Source organism: Notolabrus celidotus, chromosome 14, assembly GCF_009762535.1.
Source record: "Notolabrus celidotus isolate fNotCel1 chromosome 14, fNotCel1.pri, whole genome shotgun sequence".
In the NCBI taxonomy this organism is placed as follows: Eukaryota; Metazoa; Chordata; class Actinopteri; order Labriformes; family Labridae; genus Notolabrus; species Notolabrus celidotus.
This window is the reverse complement of record NC_048285.1, coordinates 22,516,972-22,536,133: the sequence shown is the minus strand read 5'-3', so window position 1 is coordinate 22,536,133 and position 19,162 is coordinate 22,516,972. Positions and strand designations below refer to the sequence as shown.

Here is a 19,162-nt window from a genome sequence, read left to right as displayed (position 1 = left end):
TTTCAGCATATTTTTCTTATTGCATTGAGACAGAAATCTTCGGGCTCTAAAACTAGATTTAAACCTTTTGTTGACTCTAAATGTCACTGGGATTGTACATTACATGATTATGTTTGACAAATAATCTGGATTGATTTTCCCTGCCAGTTGGCTTTGCTCACAGCGAGGGATCTGGAATCATCAACGGAGGGTAAACTGAACATTAAGTTTTCATTAAAATCATATCTACCACTAAGTATTTTTATGGTAAATATGAATATAGACATTACATCTATTTTTTTTTATCTAGGCCTGCCTTGTTAGGATCAAACATGGGCAACTACCCCTGGCTGGCCGACTCCTGGCCCACTCCAAACCTCTCTCACAACGGAAAAGACTCAGTGAACTGCTGCTCGGGCAAATTGGACTCTGAAAGATATTATAACAGTAAGAGCTATGTGGTTTTGAATGTTCTGCCAATTAACTCTGTTCAAAATGCAGAAATCATAGCTGTGGTTGTCATTTGCTACCCAGGCATCATGAACTACCCGACCCAGACAGAAAAACGCAGCACAGCGTCCACAGATAGTCCCATCTACAGCACCATCAACACAGCTGCAGAGGACGACCTACTGGCGTACTACGACACCTACTCCAGCACCTCCTACAACCAGGGGCCAGACCCTTACAGCAGCAACCCTGTACTGTCAAATGGTGGGCTTGTAGGTCTGGAGCAAGACCTAGACGAGTGGACCATTCAGTCTGGCCAGTCTGGGTCTGAGTATGCCAAGCTCCAGTACAACAAGAAAAGTAACGGTGAGGGTTCCTTTCCGCCTCTTGTTTTTCCTTTTTAAGTGAAAAAATGGGGAGAAAAGTTTTAGATTAGGATGCTGTGTTCACCTTTTTAAACATATTTTAAAATTTATGCCAGATGATTTTTTTATTGGGTTGTTAGTGTGTAATGTGGCATGACGCTTCAGGACTGCTGCCATAGTTATCTGCAGTTTAGTACACCTTGTTCTCTGATTTGTAACTACGGTCTAATGAGAGGCAAACTGTGCTTGTTGCATATTGATGCTCCATATTTATGCCTGCAAAACTTTTTTAGAGCCGTGACGTAAACTCAAATCTTACAGCTCAAAGAAGAAGTGTAGCTTAATGTTCAATGTCGGCTTGACTGTCATATATTAAGCATGTGAGCTGCAACCTTTCTCTTTAATCTTTTTTTTTTTTAACTTTTTATTTATATACTTTTTTCAATTGACACACAACAAGCACACATACATACAGGAGATGTATTCCCTTACACTTAATATTTACATCTTAATGAGAAAATTACCTATAACTAGAATCGTCGTCATAACATTCTTATCTTAATTCACAGTATAGATTCATTACTTATAGTTTACATTTACAGAGGTGTATTTAGGGAAAAACTGAACTGGAATCAATAAATCAAATCAAATCAAATAAATAAGTAAATAAATAAATAAATAAAACAAGAGGTGACTAGAGCTCAGGCATCGCCTGTATCACTGGTGCCCATATATTGAGAAACTTGTTTGTCTTCAGCTGTAACCTTGCTGTAATTTTTTCCATTATAAGGACAGCTTTAACTCTGCCTCTCCATTGCGAATGGACAGTCTTTAATCTTTTGACTGTTGGAAATAAAAATGCATGTAAAACTTTAGCACGATCAAACACATTGAGGCAGAAGTAGACCAGCATCTCCCATGTTCCGTAGGCTTAAATTACAGGGTTTTTTTAATGGAGTCTGGTTGCCTTTGAGTCAGCAACATAATGACTGATTGTGATCAAAGAAAATATATTTTCTTAAAAGTTTATCTCCGAAGGGACCATTTTGCAATTTTTCAAGAAACTGCAAAAGTAAAAGACTTTTGGTGGATGCCCTTTGATTGAATGTGTTTGCTTGCAGGAATAACCATGTAATCATCACAGCCTTTTTGCACAAAATTGCTGGATAAAGCAACCTACTCAAGATATCCCCAAGCTTTTTGTATCTATTTGCCATTTATACCAAAAAACATGTGAAGAATAAGCCCAGGTAAAAAATAAAAGACAAGACTTGAATGGAAAAACACAGTTATTAAGAACATAAAGGGATGAAGTTATTAAGTGTGAAAACATGTCACATAAAGAAATCTTAGAGACGCTTCAGATGCCCCTGAAACAAACTAATGGACAGGAAAACATCTTTTGGGTCTTTAAAAGCACCATAAGGAGAAAGAGGGTTATGAAAAACATGTGCTTGTTTGAAACGGTCGGTAAGCTGTTTGAAACTCTAGATTAAAATTCTGTACATTTTGTTGTGTTTTTTTCTTCGTAGACAAACTAGTGAAGCAGAAGTCCAACGTGTCCATGTCAAAGCCAGCTCCTCTCACTTGGGTGGATGTTTTGTCGCTGCCTCTTCCTGCTAACAAAGACAAAGGTCATACAAGGAGAGACAAAGAAGAGAAGCGACATAGGTGAGACATCAATATGCTCTGAAATATCCTCATAAGTGTGAAATCAAGCCACTTTTTGCCTCCTTAATGAAATTCTGTCTGCTATTTACTCAGTCAGTTTATTATTAGCATGCGGACCTCTGACTTCACCTAAATGACAGAGAGAGTTAAGGCAGATGGAAATCAAACCTGCCCTGTAACTCTGCCAAAGCTGTCAAACAGAACTTTAGGCTGTGGGAAGCTCTCAAATTAACAACACTTTGTCTGCAGGCAGTGAGTAGATTGTGCTCTGGGGTTATGTAGGGGGGCGTCTCCTCTAACTAGTTCTGACAGATAAGATTGCGGACATACAGGGGTGGGATCGGAGGGCTGTTCTGACTGTGCCGTGTCTTTTGTAATGACATTAGCCACCATCTGACAGTCTGGATTAGTACTTTCCTTATTCAATGACAAGTCCATCATTAAATTAGGCCCCAACAGCACCGAAGTGACAACAAAAAACATGGAGGAGGTCTTGTTCCCCCAAACTCTGTCATGTTTCCACTTAATAAGGAAAAATGAATGCCATTTTGTATGACTATTCATGTTCCCAGGAGGATGAACCCTACTGACTTTTGTAAATACCTGATGCCCCATCATGATGTCAATATTGTAGTAGATTTCTTTTGATTTCCTTAAAATGTGGTACCATCGTTCATGTTCCCTAGAGGATGAATCCTACTGACCTTTGCAAATGCCCGATACTCCATCATGATCATCATATTTTACTAAATTTGTAAAAGAGGCATTTAACAGCTTTTTATTTAATTTCCATTAAATTTGGGACCATTATTCATGCTCCAAGGAGGATGATCCCTACTGACTCTTGTGAATACCTAATGCCCCGTACACTGTTAACGTTTCTTCATGATGTGTTTGGACAACTTTTCTCTTGATTCCCTTAAAATGTGGTACCACCATTCATGTTCCCCAGAGGATGAGCCATAATGACTTTGTGATTACTTCACAACCCTAAAAGGGACAGCCAATTGTCTGAGTTTTTTTTTTTTTTACAGAGGCTCATCTACTTTTGGATTGATTAACATAACATAGATATCAGACATTCTTGTTCCTCATAGGATGCATGCTTCGTTCACCAGACTCTCCAGTGGGATCGATGGGGATTACTTTATGACATGTGTCCAAAACTTTTGGATGGTTTGCTCAAATAATTGCACAGACTTTCAGGACCCCAAAGGATGAACAGTACTGATCTTTCAGTTTCAACAAAGGCTGCACTTATGCCATTTTCTTTTATGAAAGATCTCAACAACTACAGGATGGATTGTGATAAAATTGTTACACTTGTTCCCATGGCCAATCTAGGTGATCCACTAACTTTTTATTTTATTTGATTATAATCACGATTAGCATAATACAAAAATTGGGCCAATAACCATGTGCCAGAAACAAATGATAATATTATTGAATCAGACTTTTCTTTAAGTCTTATTAACCAGCACAAGCATACCATGAACATGGTACACATTAACTTTGTAATTAGCTCAAAGCACCTTATTGTAGCCTCACAGAGCCCTCAGCATGGCTGTGTACTCCTTGTCTTGTTTACTTTCATCTTTGAAAAATAAAAAGGTTTGTTCAGTGTTTCCCTCAGAGATACACACTCATGCTGATGTTACTCATTGTTTGTCCTCCAGCTTTGAGGAGGAAGATGACGACTGGTGTCCTCCACTTCCTGCCAGAACCTACCTGATGGACACCTCCAGGGAGGAGCTCTCCAGCCTGCCCTCAAAACCAGATGAGCTGTCCTACACACCAACACGGGTGTCATCCCCACAGCGAGACACACACAAGCCCAGCGACAGTCCTCAACTGCAGCACTTTGACCTTTTGGCTCGTCACCAGGTCTCCCAGTCCAACCCAGATCTGTTTATCAACACCAAAACCAGAGATGCCAGTGAGGTGTACAGCACCCACCAGTGGGCTGAAGACTTAAAGGGGGAGAGCCTCGGCAAGGGTCAGTTTAAATTCATTTCAACTTCTCACATCTTTGGAAGTGGCTTCCCATGAGGCAGCGCACAACCACACAGTGTCATGTATAATTTAGATTATGAAGTTACCTAACAGAGAGTATTTGTACATGGAAATCATGTCGCATTTGCTCAAAGTGCTGCTCAGTGTTCTTTAGTTTCCTCTAAGTTTCCTGAGGATGACATCAGTGTGCTTTCTTGTCAGGACAATCTTCGGCTCCCGCTGCCGAGTCGAGCCCCACAGCGCAGGCACACAGATCCAGAAGTAAGAAAAGAACACCCAAGGATGGACAAGTCAGGCGAGAGCTACACATCCAGCCAGGTATGACACTCTGTTCTTAACACATCTGACGTCTGTTTTAAATTTGGATCAAAAGAAAGAGGAGCTTTACTATTCATAAGACTCTCTTCAAGCATTGCTAACCACTTCAGCAGCAGTGGTTATAAATTAAATATCACAAGAATTAGATGGAAAATTTTGTCATGTCACCCTCAGGCTAAATTATTGAAGCTTTTGTGATCTTCTAATTCTTCATCCAGAGTTGAAATTCTAGCTTCTGCAGTATGTCTGGAAGCACAAAAAAATACTTTTAAACCTGATAAACCTCATCTGTGCTTTGCATAGTGCTTATATACAAACATTAAGCATTAGATATTCTATATTTTTTTATGCTAGTACTGTCATTGTGAACATGTTAGCATGTGCATGTTTAGCTCAAGTAAAACCTCACAGAGTTGAAAGCAAGGCTGTAGACTTATCACATTTTAAATAACACAGCAGTATGGTTTAATATTTCAGACCAAACAATCATTGTGCTTATAATCTTGTGAAAAATGTTAACACAACCAATAAAATGTTCATTAGTAAGCTTTGAAGGTGCTGGTAATGAGACATGAGAGATTCTATCTAGCTTGTTCCCCATGTTTCCAGCTTTGTTAAGCTAACTAACTACTGTCTTTCAACTCAAAGCCTCTGTTAAGAGATTTCAGCTGTTATTAAAGACAGAAACTATTATTGATGCTTTTATTTGACCTAAAAAGCAAAAGGCATCATCAGGCATCAGTTAGAGAGTGATTGTTTCAATGTATTTATTTTCAGTGCCTGTAGCTACTGACGCCTGGTGTCAGACGTGGCAATTTACAGCCATCACTAGACACAGCCTATTTTAATACATGGCAAAAACTCATAGTGAATGACATGTTTGACTAATAAAGAGAGAAGTATGAGATTTTTCAACAGAAAACACTACTTACCCATGTATAGGACAAGTTCTTCAAAATGATAAAAGGTACAGCCGCAGGGGGCGTCAAAATTGACACAGGAGCTTCGACACATTTATATTCTTCTCAACAAACTCCTGGCAAACAAAGCAAACACTTATTTTCTCCTTAATGTCAGAGCTAGTTCTTAAATAGCAGCGTTCCTGTCTGTGGTGTTAATCACCACTGACCGATTATTTACAGAACTCCCCCCTCCACCAGCCCCTCCCCCCGCAGATGACTCTCTGAAGCTCCTTGCTGATGTTTTGAGCCGCAGCCGAACGGACGCTGAAAGGAAAGAGGGGAGCGACTCGCCTACTCTTCAGAGGAGGGGGGAACATTTCTCACCTCAAAGGAGAGGACCGACAAAGTGGTTATCAGAGGGTGAGTACGAATGTGTCGCTCTCCTCTGTGGCATCATTCTGTGTCCGTCAACAACAGACAACAAAAGAACAATACTTGTCCGCACAGCACATACTGTCTTGCATCAACAGCTGGAATCTAAACATCTAAATGTGTTGATATTATTTTGATGCTTCATATTAATCCCTTTTAGCTTAGAAAGAACCAACTGCCACCAGTTCATGCACACTTATTATCCTGCAGTAGCTCTGCTTTTAGCTGCAGGGGGTCTATTTCCAGTCTGCTCTGTCACTTAAGGCTTAACCTATATAAATTCAGCTGTACCTTTGAGTGATTTGTTTGTCATCTGCAGATGAGAATGTAATCCCATATGGGCAGTCCAGCTTCCTGCCTAATGTCCAGATGTCAGGGTACGGGTCCCTGGGTGGAGGAGTCTTTTCACGGCCCTCCACTGCTGGCCGGAGGAGAGATGAGGTATGTCTAGACTAACACTAGAAGTTGCTTGCGTCTGCATAGTGTGGGTCACAACCAGCCCAACAGTAAAATGAGAGCAGGTTGAGTTATATGTCAGCTTTTATTGAGACAGTGGGTGGCAAAGGGTTCTGGTGGTTTTGGAGGAATCTAAGGTTATCGAACACTGTGAGTCAACGAAAAGGCAAAGTTTTAGGTCGAATCAACTGATAGGAAATGTGTAATTTTAACATTATTTGGTGTGCAGATGGAAAAGTACTCCCAACATCCCCAATGAGATAAAAAAAGATGAGCCCCAATAAGAAAGGTTTATAAAAAAATCTCTTTCCAGATTTTGATGAAATACATCACTGAAGATATATTATACTGCCATCGAAAATCTGCCTGTAGCTCACTCCTTGTAGGCAAAAAAGAAAGTTGTAAACCTTTGAATTTAGCATGAAGATGGATGTTTTAAACTGTAACAAGCTTGAAGTCAAGGAAGAAAGTGATGTAATGTTCTCAAAGCTGAGAGAGGAGTCACAAGGTTGGCAAAAACTTCTACAAATCAACAATTCACCATAATCCCTTTGTTATTAATTCTCAGTATTTTATGAATCACTCTAAAAGCTTATTTTGAAATGATGGTCAGGCACCTCTTTTAAAGATAATATGTGTCATTTCCTGGAATACTTGAAGAGAAATAACAGTTTTTTTTGTTCCTGCTTATTCAAACCAAAACATAGTTCAAGTTTGAAAGCACTCTTGAGAAGTAATGTTTCACACGAAAAAAATGAAACGTATTGTGTTTTTTCTACTTAAGATACTGCCTTACTGCAGTAGTTCCTGAACTTTTATGACAATACTGTCAGTAATATCAAGTAGGTTCTGTTGGTCACGACTTGTTATGTGTTTCAGCATGCTGTCTATGTCAGGGAATATGTTTGGAAGTACTACAGAGCAAGTGCAGCGCACATTTACCCCAAAAAGCCAAAGAAGTGTCTTATGATCAAGCTATCATTGTTAATTGAAGATTAGGAGAGGGATGCATAGAGATGAGTTGGGAGTCATTGCCAAAAAAACACAAGGACACAATGAGTTGATTGAAAGTTCCAAACCTTGAATTGATGATTTGAAACGTTAAAGGTGACATATCACGCTTTTTTCATCAATATATATTGGTCTAAGAGGTCCCCAAAACACTTTGAAATCAGATTTTGGCATGCCTGAAAAGTCCTTTTCTTCAGCAGTCCTCAGAACACTCTGTTTTCCCTCTGACCACGCCCCCTCAGGAAGTGGATGTGCCCTCGGCTCTCCAGCACGTTGATCTAATGTTTACATGTTGGCTGAATATACACGGTTGCTCAGAAATCGCGTTACTTCAACCCTCTGGATCTGATCCTGACGGAGAGGCGCCTGTAGCAGGACCTTTCTGAAGGATTGGTCACAGATTTAGTGTTTCTTGTTGTTTTATTTATCAGTATGTAGACGTGTGTCTTGGTACACAGCTACGAACATGTAGCTATGTGGCTATGCTAACTAGCGCTAGCACTTATCCATGATAAATTAAAAATCATCCACTAGATCTTCAAATCTGCAGACGTGGGGAGTAAAACCGATCTCTGCCAGAAAGGCAGCAGGACCTTTTATGAAGGATTGGTCACAGATTTAGTGTTTCTTGTTGTTTTATTTGTCAGTATGTCGACGTGTGTCTTGGTACACAGCTACAGCTACAGCTACAGCTACAGCTACAGCTACAGCTACAGCTACAGCTACAGCTACAGCTATGAACATGTAGCTATGTGGCTATGCTAATTAGCGCTAGCACTTATCCATGATAAATAAAAATCATCCACTAGATCTTCAAATCTGCAGACGTGGGGAGTAAAACCGACCTTTGTGTTTATTAAGACAGCCTACAACTAGCATGCCTCCCTCCTAAGCTCCTTGTTAGCACACATTTGTGCAGGTAATGAAAAACGGGGGAGGGATTCAGTATTATTTTATACAGTCTATGGGCTGAACAAGCTCCGAGCTCTGACTCCGTGACAGACCGGATATTGTTGTTACGTAACAAAAACACGGAAGTCTGAAACGGCTCGTTTCACACACATTTACAGAAAGGTGGAGAAATCAGAACAGGGGCAGAATGGATTTTTTTCATTCTCGGGGGGTTTGTAGACATGCCAGGGACACATATTTCAGGTAAAGAACCATTAAAAAGTCAATTTTGCATGATATGTCACCTTTAAAAAAAAATCAGTAGAGGAAAGAAGAGTATAACTTTAATGTCCCCGTGGGGATATTCGCTTTACTTGACTCATGTTGAATTGAAGACAGTTCAGAGGTCTCTCTGTAGCCTTTTGATATTGCAAATCCACAACAGCGCTGTAACGAAGCTCCGCCATCAGTGTGAGTGTGAAGACCATACAAGTGCTAGACATTAAACAGAACATAAAATAGTATGAATGAAAGTTTGCAGGTATAATTTAGACAGGCGTTAAACAAACAGATCAGACTAAAAGAGACAACGCAAACTAAAATGATGAAGAAAAGAAAATATGTATATTTTTTTTTACTCTGACATCAAAATGGCATAATATTGGTGTCCCAGTGTGTTCACAGTGCCTTACTGTGTTGTGAAAGCATAAGAAGTAAACACACAGCGGGACTTTCACATGCACACATACAGACACACACACACAGCTCTGTTCTGCCCTGCCTGCTTCACCTCACAGTGATCTAATCTCACCTCTGTGACATTCATACTGAAAGCGAGACATAACAGAGGTTTGAATGTTGCGCCCTGAAATAGCAATATGAAAAGGGCTGCTGCTTCACACGGATCTGATGCTCTCTTCAGTCGCCTTTTGTTCTTAACTTTCAGGACTCAAGCTTGGGGCCAGTTAAGCAACATGTTATTTTGATTACAGTCCACAAAAATTTGAATACACAAAAAGAAAGATGTGCATTAAAACAGATGGATTGAAACTAACTTGTAGTTTTTCACCATAGTTTGACCTCAAAACACTTTTGTTGGTCACAACTTCAAACAGGAGGGCAGAACAGAAAATTATGTTACATTCAAGCCTTTGATAAACAAGGTCACACAATCATAACAAAAAAATCTCTCTGTGTTTGATGTCCAATCTTTAAAAATCGGGTTCGGACAAGATTTTCATCGTCCAGCTATGATTGCAACTGGAGCACAAGGAGTGTTGCACAAAAAAGCTTAACAAGCGTCCAAGAAAGTTTTCTGAATCTCCAGATTGGAAAGAGATGGAGGAAGAATTACAACAAAAAATAACGTGATGGATGACGAGGTGAAAAACATAACCATGAATTAAGCTTTTCTTTGTTAGAGAGCGATGTAAAACAATGACTGTATCATGAGACAACCATGGCTGTCTAATGTCACGAGTTAATGATTTCATGAAGGAGAGGTGAAAAGCCTCTCCATGTCAGCTCCATGTTGTCTGTGTATCTGCCTCTCATTGAATTCTGTCTTCTGATTGTTTCCTTTCAGAACCTCATGTAGACAGACGCAGGACCACATGACATAGGATTCTCCGTTTTCATCCATGATTCCCTGTCTTTGCGAACCATCAATCTGTTGCCATGGTAACCTATGAAAAGCTGAAGACGAAAGGGAGAGCGTCAAGGCTAGCCATCTGCCTTTTCACCAACTGTTTTTATTGCATCTCAATGATTGAATCTTTATTTTTTGTGATTTTCTTCACCCTGTCTCCGTGTACATAGACATCTTTACAGTTTTTTAAAAAATGTGATCAGATATATTACTAAAATAATTGATCTGGGGTTGTAAAACAATCCTGTATTTTTAGGCAATGGGAGGTAAATGTAACTGGCGTAAATGTACAGCAGATTATTGAATGTATCTTCTTTTTACTCCTGACCGTGAAACCATGATGATGTGTGTGTTTTACGAAAGACTGGAGAAGACATGAGGCGGAAAACGTGTTAATAAACATCATGTGGTTGTGTGTGTGTGTATGTGTGTGCGTGTGTGAGTGTGTCAGTGCATGTGTGCAGTGTTTGTGTGTGTGTTACTGTTTTGCTCTCTCATCTCTGTGTGACTGTGTACTGTGCTATTCCGGTAGATCACCAGTGTGTTAGTTCTGTCAAGATTTTTAAACTCAACAATAAAAGATTTTTAATGAAAAAATCTGTGAATTATAAATTATTCAATTATCTGTTATCTTTGGATGGTGAAGTGAAATAAGAGAAGTTCTCAAAAAGTTCTCAGTGATGTGTGATCAGTGATATTCAAGTCAATTAATCTTACATTGTTAGTCCCATTGTCGGGTTAAGCATTGTATTGCATCTCTCTGGTGTCTGACCTGCAGAGCCTGGATTTGTCATTGAGAAAAACTATATGTGTCTCACTCTATCATATGGATTATTAAACCTTATGAGCTGGTTGCTTTTCATGACAAATCCTGTTTTCAAAGGACATCAAAGATACCACACTGTTGTGCTGAACAAGCAAAACCTTAATTTCACAAGCTGTTTGGACAGTCCATCTGTGCTGTTACAGTCTATAACAGCACTGACAATGCTGTTACAGTGTATACAACACAGGGACTTTTAACCTCACGTAATAATTTGTCCCAGGTGCTCTTGATATAATTTATGTCCTCAAAAAAAATTAAACTAAGATATTAATTCTAACTGATATAGTAGCATGTATGCAGGACAATTGTTATATGTTGTTTGAATGCAGTTCAATCCTAGTTAAATTCTGTAACTTATTTCTGTTGTCTGTGAAAAACTGAGAGAAAGGTATATAGAGAGGTGTTAGAAAGAGGACAGAGAAGGCATTAGATGCCTGTTTGGTCTAGAGCAGGGGTTCCCAAAGTGTGGGTCGGGACCAAGCGGCAACCTCCGGTCTAAAAATATGAGTCAATGCGGAAGTGTTAAAAGCTGCAGTTCATCGAGGATCCGCTTGAGGCTGGCTCCGGAAGTACCGGAAGTCACATACACATGAATGGGGAAAAGACGATCTTTGCAGCATTAATAAACATGTTTACAGCCTGGTACAAAAGATGAGTGTAGTCTGAATAGCTAATTTCTCGACGTCCTCTCACTGTGAGGGGGGTGAATTTTTTTCTAATTCGGCAATTACGAAGATATTGAGATTACCAGTCTTCCAATGAGAGGCACAGCTGCCTGTGGGAACACTGCAGCTGTTGGCTAGGAGGCTCAAAGCCCGCCTCTTTACGTCACACTGGCTCGACAGAAGCAATATGGCTGCCGCAGCCAATTGGTCTCAAAACAGCTCTTCAGAAACAGATGGGTGACGTCACGGATACTACGTCCATATTTTTTACAGTCTATGGTCGGGACCCCCTGGGGGGTCGCGAGACACAAATAAGGGGTCATGAGATGTCTTCAAGAATGTTTTTTTTTTTTTAATTATCTAAAAATCGTACATTTTACCCATTATAGTAAAAGATTATCAACAAAAATAGTAGCTAAACTTCAAATAAAACCTTGAAAATAGAAAATGTAATGAGTTTTCTGCCTTTCTTTGTTGCCAGATGACTCCTAAGTTTAGGGTTAGTGAACAGTTAATTATCAAAAGCATCAGCAGCAGTAGGTTAATTCATAACGGCATAGGAAACAGAGCCACATGCTCATTTAGGTAGGCTCATTTTCTGCAGACCAGCTAAATGAAGCCACATTTACTTACTTCAAGGGACAGTGGGGGTCGCAAGTTTTTGGCACCTATATTTTGCGGGGTCACGGGCTGAAAAGTTTGGGAACCCTTGGTCTAGAGGACACCCTTGCTTGGTTAGGCTGTACGCCCTACCTCCCACTTTTCCAACTTCAAGAGGGAAGAAAGAAGAGAGAAAGCAATAATCTACTGTGACATATTCCTCTTTACTTTGGTATGCCTTGTAGAACTGTTGTATGAAAGCAATATCACACTTGATAAATATGCAGTGTCTTAGTCTAATCAACGAACCAGGTACCTGTATACCCCTGTACGTACCTTTTACTCTTGTTCAAAGCAGATAAGCATACTATCAGAAAAACCTAGCTGATGCCTGGCACTGTGGTAGTGCTGACAAGCTGTTTAGCCTAAAGCTCAACTATGTTAAAGTATCATGCTAATAAGGCTACTGCCTCGGGGAGCAGCTAGACTCTTTTCAATCTGATGTTAGACAATCATATTTTTTCATTGTTTGAATCTTAAAATACGGACACAAACTTTAGAGATCTCGTTTGGTTATTCTAGTACATTTACACAATCATTTGAGTAAAGTGAACAACAGATCTTTCTTTGTATCTTGAAAGTAGTTGTGAGCTCTGAGTGCTGTGTGACTCAATTGCATTTTTCAGCCAAGAAAGCTCAAATTTTTTCATCAGAGCCAAACGTCTCTGAGGTCTGAGTGAATTTGGGGTTTTCTCATTTCATGTTCTCAGTGAAATTACATCTCTGATAGAGGATACTGTGTAGGCTAAGACTTAATGCCTTCTTCAGCTTTGTGAGGAGGCACATTTTTGAATACGGCTTAATGAGAGAAGATGTGCTCATTCTCACCGTACGACTCCTGAGATGTGTCAGCAATATAAAAGGGATAGAAAAAGCCTCTCTCTTCATGCCTGCACCTTGATGTGCTGTATGAGCCTCTTGTGTGCAGATTTCTTTGGTTGAGGCACTTCAGTATTCTGGCAGGCAGGGAAACGGATGCTGTGGAAAGTGAGTTGGACTCGACTGTGTTTGGCATTTAGCGACTGCGTCCCACCAGACTGGGAGGATAATGGTAATCCCATGCAATTTGAAGGGGTTATGCAATTTAGAAGGGTTCTACAATTTTATGCTTTTAGGACTGTAGCATGGATTAGAGTCTCTGTGGTTTACAAGGCCCCACCCTCACAGACCGACAACATGTATCAACAAATGTTCTCCATTAGATTGAAAGTTATTTCTTTCCTGCCGCAGAAACTTGTTTCTTTAATGACGTGTCGTCGCTGCCATTTTAATTACTTGAAAGACACCCTCTGTTTTGAATATTTAATATCTGATATTGTTTTCCAGGTTGTTTGTTGATTTCAGGTTCCAAGGTTCGTATTCCAGCTTGGCTTCCAAGCTTGTTGTTGAAACAAAATCAGCCCTTTGGTTCTTGTGCTCAAATGAGCTGGAAGTTGAAAAAAAAAAAAAGCATCCACTTCAGAAGATGAATGTGAAAAAGACCTTCTGTTTACACCCTGCACATGCACATTTCTGCACAGTGAAGGTCAAACCTGCAAGCACACCAACACTAAACAAAATGTGTTTTTAATGTTAGGAAGAGTTTAAATTTCACATGATTTAATGGTCAGCAAATAAAAAGAAGAACCCAGCTAAATAGATGCCATCCTTAATAAGTTATAACACTTCATCATTAGGTTTGTAATTAGGATACTAAAAACAAACTGGATAATACTGGATAAAAGATAAGTCATTGCCACAGTGGAAACAGGATTATCCCTCTAATGTGTCTCTTGAGACGATGTAACCTCCACCCTCTCGCTCTTAAGATGTTCATCAGCATCTGTGCCGGCATGTGAGATCAATTAACTCACCAGGGAGTTACATTCTGATCATTTTGTCCAAAGCAGAGCAGATTAAACGTGTTATTGAATTCTGGTCAGCAACAACACAATTTAAAGTGCTTTAAGACTGAAAGACAGAAGACTGTAAATCAGAGAAAAAGACTGAACGTTGTTTGAAATGCAGGAAAATGGAATATCAGTGGTATGAATGAGTAGTCCAAGATATTAATGAATAAAACACAGGGGCAAATAAAAAAAGTCCACAGCCACAGTTTAAATACTGAGATATCACTGAAAGAGAATTGTGTATCAATAAAAGAAAAAATAGTGTGGTGACATGAGATGGTAGAGATTTTCTGCATTAGAAAGTTAAAAGAAAACATTGTTTAAAGTTAAGTATCAAAGTGAATCAAGAGTCCATTCGTCGGACTCTTACCACATGTAAGAAACTCAAACCAATGATTCACTCTCTGGTGCCAGACTTGATCAACAACTCCATCTAGTGGTGAAAACCGAGAAATTCAGGTTAACTATAGGACAGCTGACTCAGTGTTCTGGATTTTGTTGATCAGAAGTAAATACAGATTAGAAATTTAAACATATCCAAAAATCTCAGGTGTTCCTCATAACACTTAAAATGAGTTTGTTCTATAAGGGAGCTGTGACAGTGACAGTGTGGCACTGAGCCAGCAGACACAGTACAGGGACCCTGGAGCCGAATGAGATTAAGGGAATTCAGGCATCAGTCAATTCATGTTAATAATGTATTACAATTAGATAGTGCCAATTATACAGCATAGATGTCCTTTAATTATTATACAGTTAGAAGTCTTAATAAACCTTCCTGATTATATTCATGCTATCAAAATATTACTTTGGCTTGATAACTTTCCACTTCCACTTCTGTATCTTAACTGTCCTCCACACTGTGTATAACATGTCAACCCTTCTTGTAACTGGGGTCAAATTTGATGTGTGAGTCAACATGTTTATCCAGCTTAGTTGCTTCTGACCAGTCAGCTCACTCGATGATGGGCCTTTTATAAAGATAAACCTGCACACTTGGCATTGAGTCTTTTTCTTGCTGATGCTTTCTGATCACCTTTCATGTGAGATGTGTGTGTAACCATCTCCTCTCTAAAGTAAAGATGCAAAACTTTTTATTTAGATGTAGAACTTTTAATTCCTCTTGTTCCTGCTTTGTTTAAACCTTTCTGAAAAACTCTTAACAACTGTTAGAATCAAAGATTATTAATAAAGCAAATAATTTCATATTTCTCAGCCATAGCTCGCCTTTTCAACTCCTACTCTCTGTGTTCAGGTTGTGGCATCAAAAAAAAAGTACTTGATTGCAGCTTGTTTTTGCTGAAACTTTCCAAATCAACAACTCTTCCAACCACCCACTTCCACTTCATCTCACTCTGTTCTGCCAAGTTAAAGTAATGTTATGCAACTTTGTTTTTGTAACTTAAAAATGATGGCTGTACAATCAATGTGATGACACACTAAAAAAGGCGCCTCATAATCCCAGTCTGCATCCTCACTCCCTGTTGTTGCACTCTTTCACTTGGACTGAGCAGGTTCAACATCCAAGGAGACACGCAGCACCCCTCTCTGTCAGAAAGCTGTAAAGGCAAACTTCTAGTTGTCTTGTCTTTGTTTTCTGCACGGACAACATCACACGGGAGGTCAGACGGATGTTAATCTCATGCTGGGTTTTACCCACTTCTGAAAAGTGTGTGTGGTCCAGAAAGAATTAAAAAGCAAACAAGCAAAAACAAATCTTGCACTATGTTGCTTCAGGTGTTCTCTTCTTGTCCTTTATATAAATGCTGTTGGCTGTTTGAGTCTACCATAACATATAATTACATTTATATGAACAAATTTCTGATCTGCTTAATACAATATGCGACTAGATCTATAATGAAAAAAACATTTTGGTTTCACTCATAATGAAAAATGGAAGGACATTATAAGTAAACTATGTAAGATTGCATTTTCATTTTTAAACCACATGCCTTAAAAAAGCTGAATTGGTTTTATGTAAATGAGCATAATACTCAACTTGAATTATTTGAACAATCTGATAAAAAAGGTAAGTTTTTAAAATCAGAATGACCTGATATGTAATGAAATTAATGCTGATTTTCCTAACAGCATAACAGGCAGATGGATTTACCCAAAACATATGAAGTGAAATCATTTAAATGACAAGAGGACTCAGTTTTTACATGTTTTACCATTCAAAGTACTCTCCTTTAAATGTAACGCTTTCCAGCATTGACATTGGCCAGGCTTGTTTTAGGCCCTGAGTGTACTGTGTGTGGCTGTGCAGCGTTTTGAATGAAAAGCTCTGTGTCATCAGTATAACAGAGACGTGCGCAGCGCTTTAACAGTTTTGTATTTTCAGCAGATTCCCTAAAACACAAAACTCATCCTCTGTGATTGGTTGTGGCTCAGCATGCTTCATTGTTCCGGCGGGCCGTTTGTTCGCTCGGTTTCCTACGCACAAACAAAACTTTCCTGCCACACACGGCAATATTGGGCTCCTCTGTGGTTACACAACCCGAAATATTGGAATCTCTGACTTTTTCTGAGGGTAAAAAGATAAAGGTAGGTTACTGAAGATGTGTTTGAAAACCTGTATGATGTTTTGCATGTATTTAAGTGGATAGTAAGTTTGTCTGTCATTGCTAGAATTGGTGGTTGATTGCTTCAAAATGGGGTGAAAATACAAGTTTTTATAAACCATTGAAAGCCAAGCTTGACGGTCTCAACATTGAAAGGAATTAAAAAAAAATAGATCTGTTCAACATCTCTTTTTTTTTAGCTGAAAGTATGTGGTCATTTTCTAAACCTGTTGGGTTTTTTTATGAGAACAAAAAAAAAATCTGTTTAAAAAATCCTTGCCAGTACAAGTTCAAATTTAACCTCCAGGGTATTTGTGTGTTTGCCTATGAAGTGATGTATTTATATTCAAATATCACATAATATTTATGTCATCTTGCTGACTGTATTTTGCTATTGTTTAACTTTGTATTACATCAGGTCCAGGCCCTCACCTGCTCTGCTCTCTCTGTTTGTCAGTCAGTGTTGTTTGGCAGGATGTACAGCTTCATGGGAGGTGGGTTGTTCTGCGCCGGAGTCGGGAACATACTCCTCATTGTTTCCACAGCAACTGACTACTGGATGCAATACCGTCACTCCAGCAATTACATGCACCAGGGCCTGTGGCGGTACTGTGTGCCTGGGAAATGCATGACACACACAGACAGCATCGGTGAGACATGCTGGGTGTTTTTCCAAAGTGTGAGCACAAGCAGGGGGAAGAGTCCTCATTCATTTTGTTTCCAGCAGCTGACAATCAGCTTGTGACCTCTAAACCGCATCAACCCTGGGGTTACTTCCCTCAGGGTTGGCTTTGTTGACGAGGAAAATCTAGAGCATAGAAGTTGGAAATTTCCATACTGTCTATTTTTGTTACTTAATATTCATTTTTACTTAAATTTGCACCAGTCGGATAGCAGATATACAGTCGGATCTCTCAGCTCTCTGTCTGCATCCTTGTCTCCTCTCTCACAGCGTACTGGGATGCCACCCGGGCCTTCATGATCCTCTCCCTGCTGGCTTGTTTCATCGGCATTGTGATCGGGGTCATGGCCTTCATCCACTACTCCTCCTTTGACGGGTTTGACAAGACGTTTGCAGCCGGCATCCTCTTCTTCATCTCCTGTAAGCTCCTCTGGCAAAGCAACATGCAAGCCTCTCTATACTTCAAAGATGCTCATCAGTTTACCTTAATGTTTTGATCATTCCTGCAGGCTTCTTTGTGTTGCTGGCCATGGCTGTATACACAGGAGTGACAGTGAACTACTATGGTAAACGCTATGGCAGCTGGCGGTTCTCCTGGTCCTACATAATGGGCTGGGTGGCTGTGGTGCTCACATTCTTCTCAGGTAAGCATCCAAACACACTTAAGATTAAAAAACTCATCTCTGTTTGTACAATATTCTCATAACTGTGTGATTATTCTCTCCCAGGTATCTTCTACATGTGTGCCTACCGGATGCATGAATGCCCAAGAAACTCTAACTCACGCTGACCTGACAAAAAGCTGCAGAACACAAAAACACAAGCACACACCAGCACGGGTCCATTAAAACGGCCAAGAGGAACCAATCAATGAACTTTACAACCGCTTCCTGTTATCATAAATATTCATGAATAAGCAAAATAAATGAGAACAGAAGAATTAGTTTGTTGTTTTCTCTCTTTACATTACTAACAAATCACATACAATACAGCACAGTGATAGAAATTCACTGCTACACACTAACATAGAGCTGATTCAGCTCCTTGTATGTGGAAACAGCAACATCAGCACGTTTGGAATCACAGCATATTTGTTCAAATGTTTGTAGACAATGAAATGTTGACGACAGAAGCAATTAGTTATGGTTTGTCTTGGTGTAAGCTCAAATGTGTGTGTAGTACGATGTCATAAATCAACAGTTGTCTGAGTAATGTAACAGTTTGATTTTAGCACACAATCAGGATATGTGGAGGAGAAATGTTTGAATGGTTCCAATGGCCCATGACTGGTAGAGGTCCTAAGAAGTATTAGTACATTTGTGATAATGAAGTGGTGAGGCCCACTGTGATATTTTTCCTGGGGCCCAAAATCCCAGGTGGCGCCTCTTTGTACAACAAACTACTTTGTCACCCTAATCCCAATCCTAACCTTACTGCTGATTCAGCACACAGATAAAAGGAAGTCCATGGCCCACAGTTGAAAGCAGATTGACTTTCAGCTGTTTTGTTTTGGTCTATGCTAATCTTGAGAATAAATGGCTTCAACAGCTAAACTAAAAAAAAGGTTGCTGGCTATAATGAAACTTCATAAGATAATCCCATTCCAAAAATGAATGCGTACTTTAGTCAAAAAAAAGACAAATGGAAAGAAAGCAAGGTGCTTAACATAAATGAGATACCTGCAATTACTGCATCATTTATGGGTGTCACAAAAGAGAACAAAATTCATGAAATCAATAT

General features: G+C 39.5%; 2 protein-coding genes across 4 annotated transcripts in view; both read left to right on the top strand.

Annotated features, from left to right (window-relative positions):
- zgc:77784 (uncharacterized protein LOC402947 homolog) overlaps positions 1 to 10,727 on the top strand; it is a 62,587-nt gene extending 51,860 nt beyond the window's left edge. Inside the window, exons 18-26 of one of the 2 annotated variants that reach the window (XM_034700951.1) lie at positions 148 to 190; positions 290 to 426; positions 514 to 795; positions 2,327 to 2,465; positions 4,142 to 4,461; positions 4,680 to 4,796; positions 5,939 to 6,118; positions 6,450 to 6,571; positions 10,074 to 10,727. In XM_034700951.1, coding sequence (XP_034556842.1) covers positions 148 to 190; positions 290 to 426; positions 514 to 795; positions 2,327 to 2,465; positions 4,142 to 4,461; positions 4,680 to 4,796; positions 5,939 to 6,118; positions 6,450 to 6,571; positions 10,074 to 10,085 — 1,352 coding nt within the window. In that variant the 3' untranslated portion in view covers positions 10,086 to 10,727. The remainder of the gene's footprint in view (positions 1 to 147; positions 191 to 289; positions 427 to 513; positions 796 to 2,326; positions 2,466 to 4,141; positions 4,462 to 4,679; positions 4,797 to 5,938; positions 6,119 to 6,449; positions 6,572 to 10,073) is intronic. The other variant, XM_034700952.1, reaches the window with a different exon arrangement.
- Positions 10,728 to 16,398: 5,671 nt separating this feature from the next.
- Positions 16,399 to 18,365, top strand: lim2.3 (lens intrinsic membrane protein 2.3). 2 transcript variants are annotated; one of them, XM_034701192.1, is made up of 5 exons: positions 16,399 to 16,723; positions 17,202 to 17,390; positions 17,693 to 17,842; positions 17,932 to 18,066; positions 18,151 to 18,365. In XM_034701192.1, the coding sequence occupies exons 2-5, from the start codon at positions 17,216 to 17,218 to the stop codon at positions 18,210 to 18,212; spliced, it is 522 nt and encodes a 173-aa protein (XP_034557083.1). In that variant the 5' UTR covers positions 16,399 to 16,723; positions 17,202 to 17,215; the 3' UTR covers positions 18,213 to 18,365. The 2 variants fall into 2 exon arrangements, with proteins under 2 accessions (XP_034557083.1, XP_034557082.1); XM_034701191.1 differs by having other exon boundaries at positions 16,400 to 16,723; positions 17,198 to 17,390.
- The last annotated feature ends 797 nt before the right edge of the window (positions 18,366 to 19,162 follow it).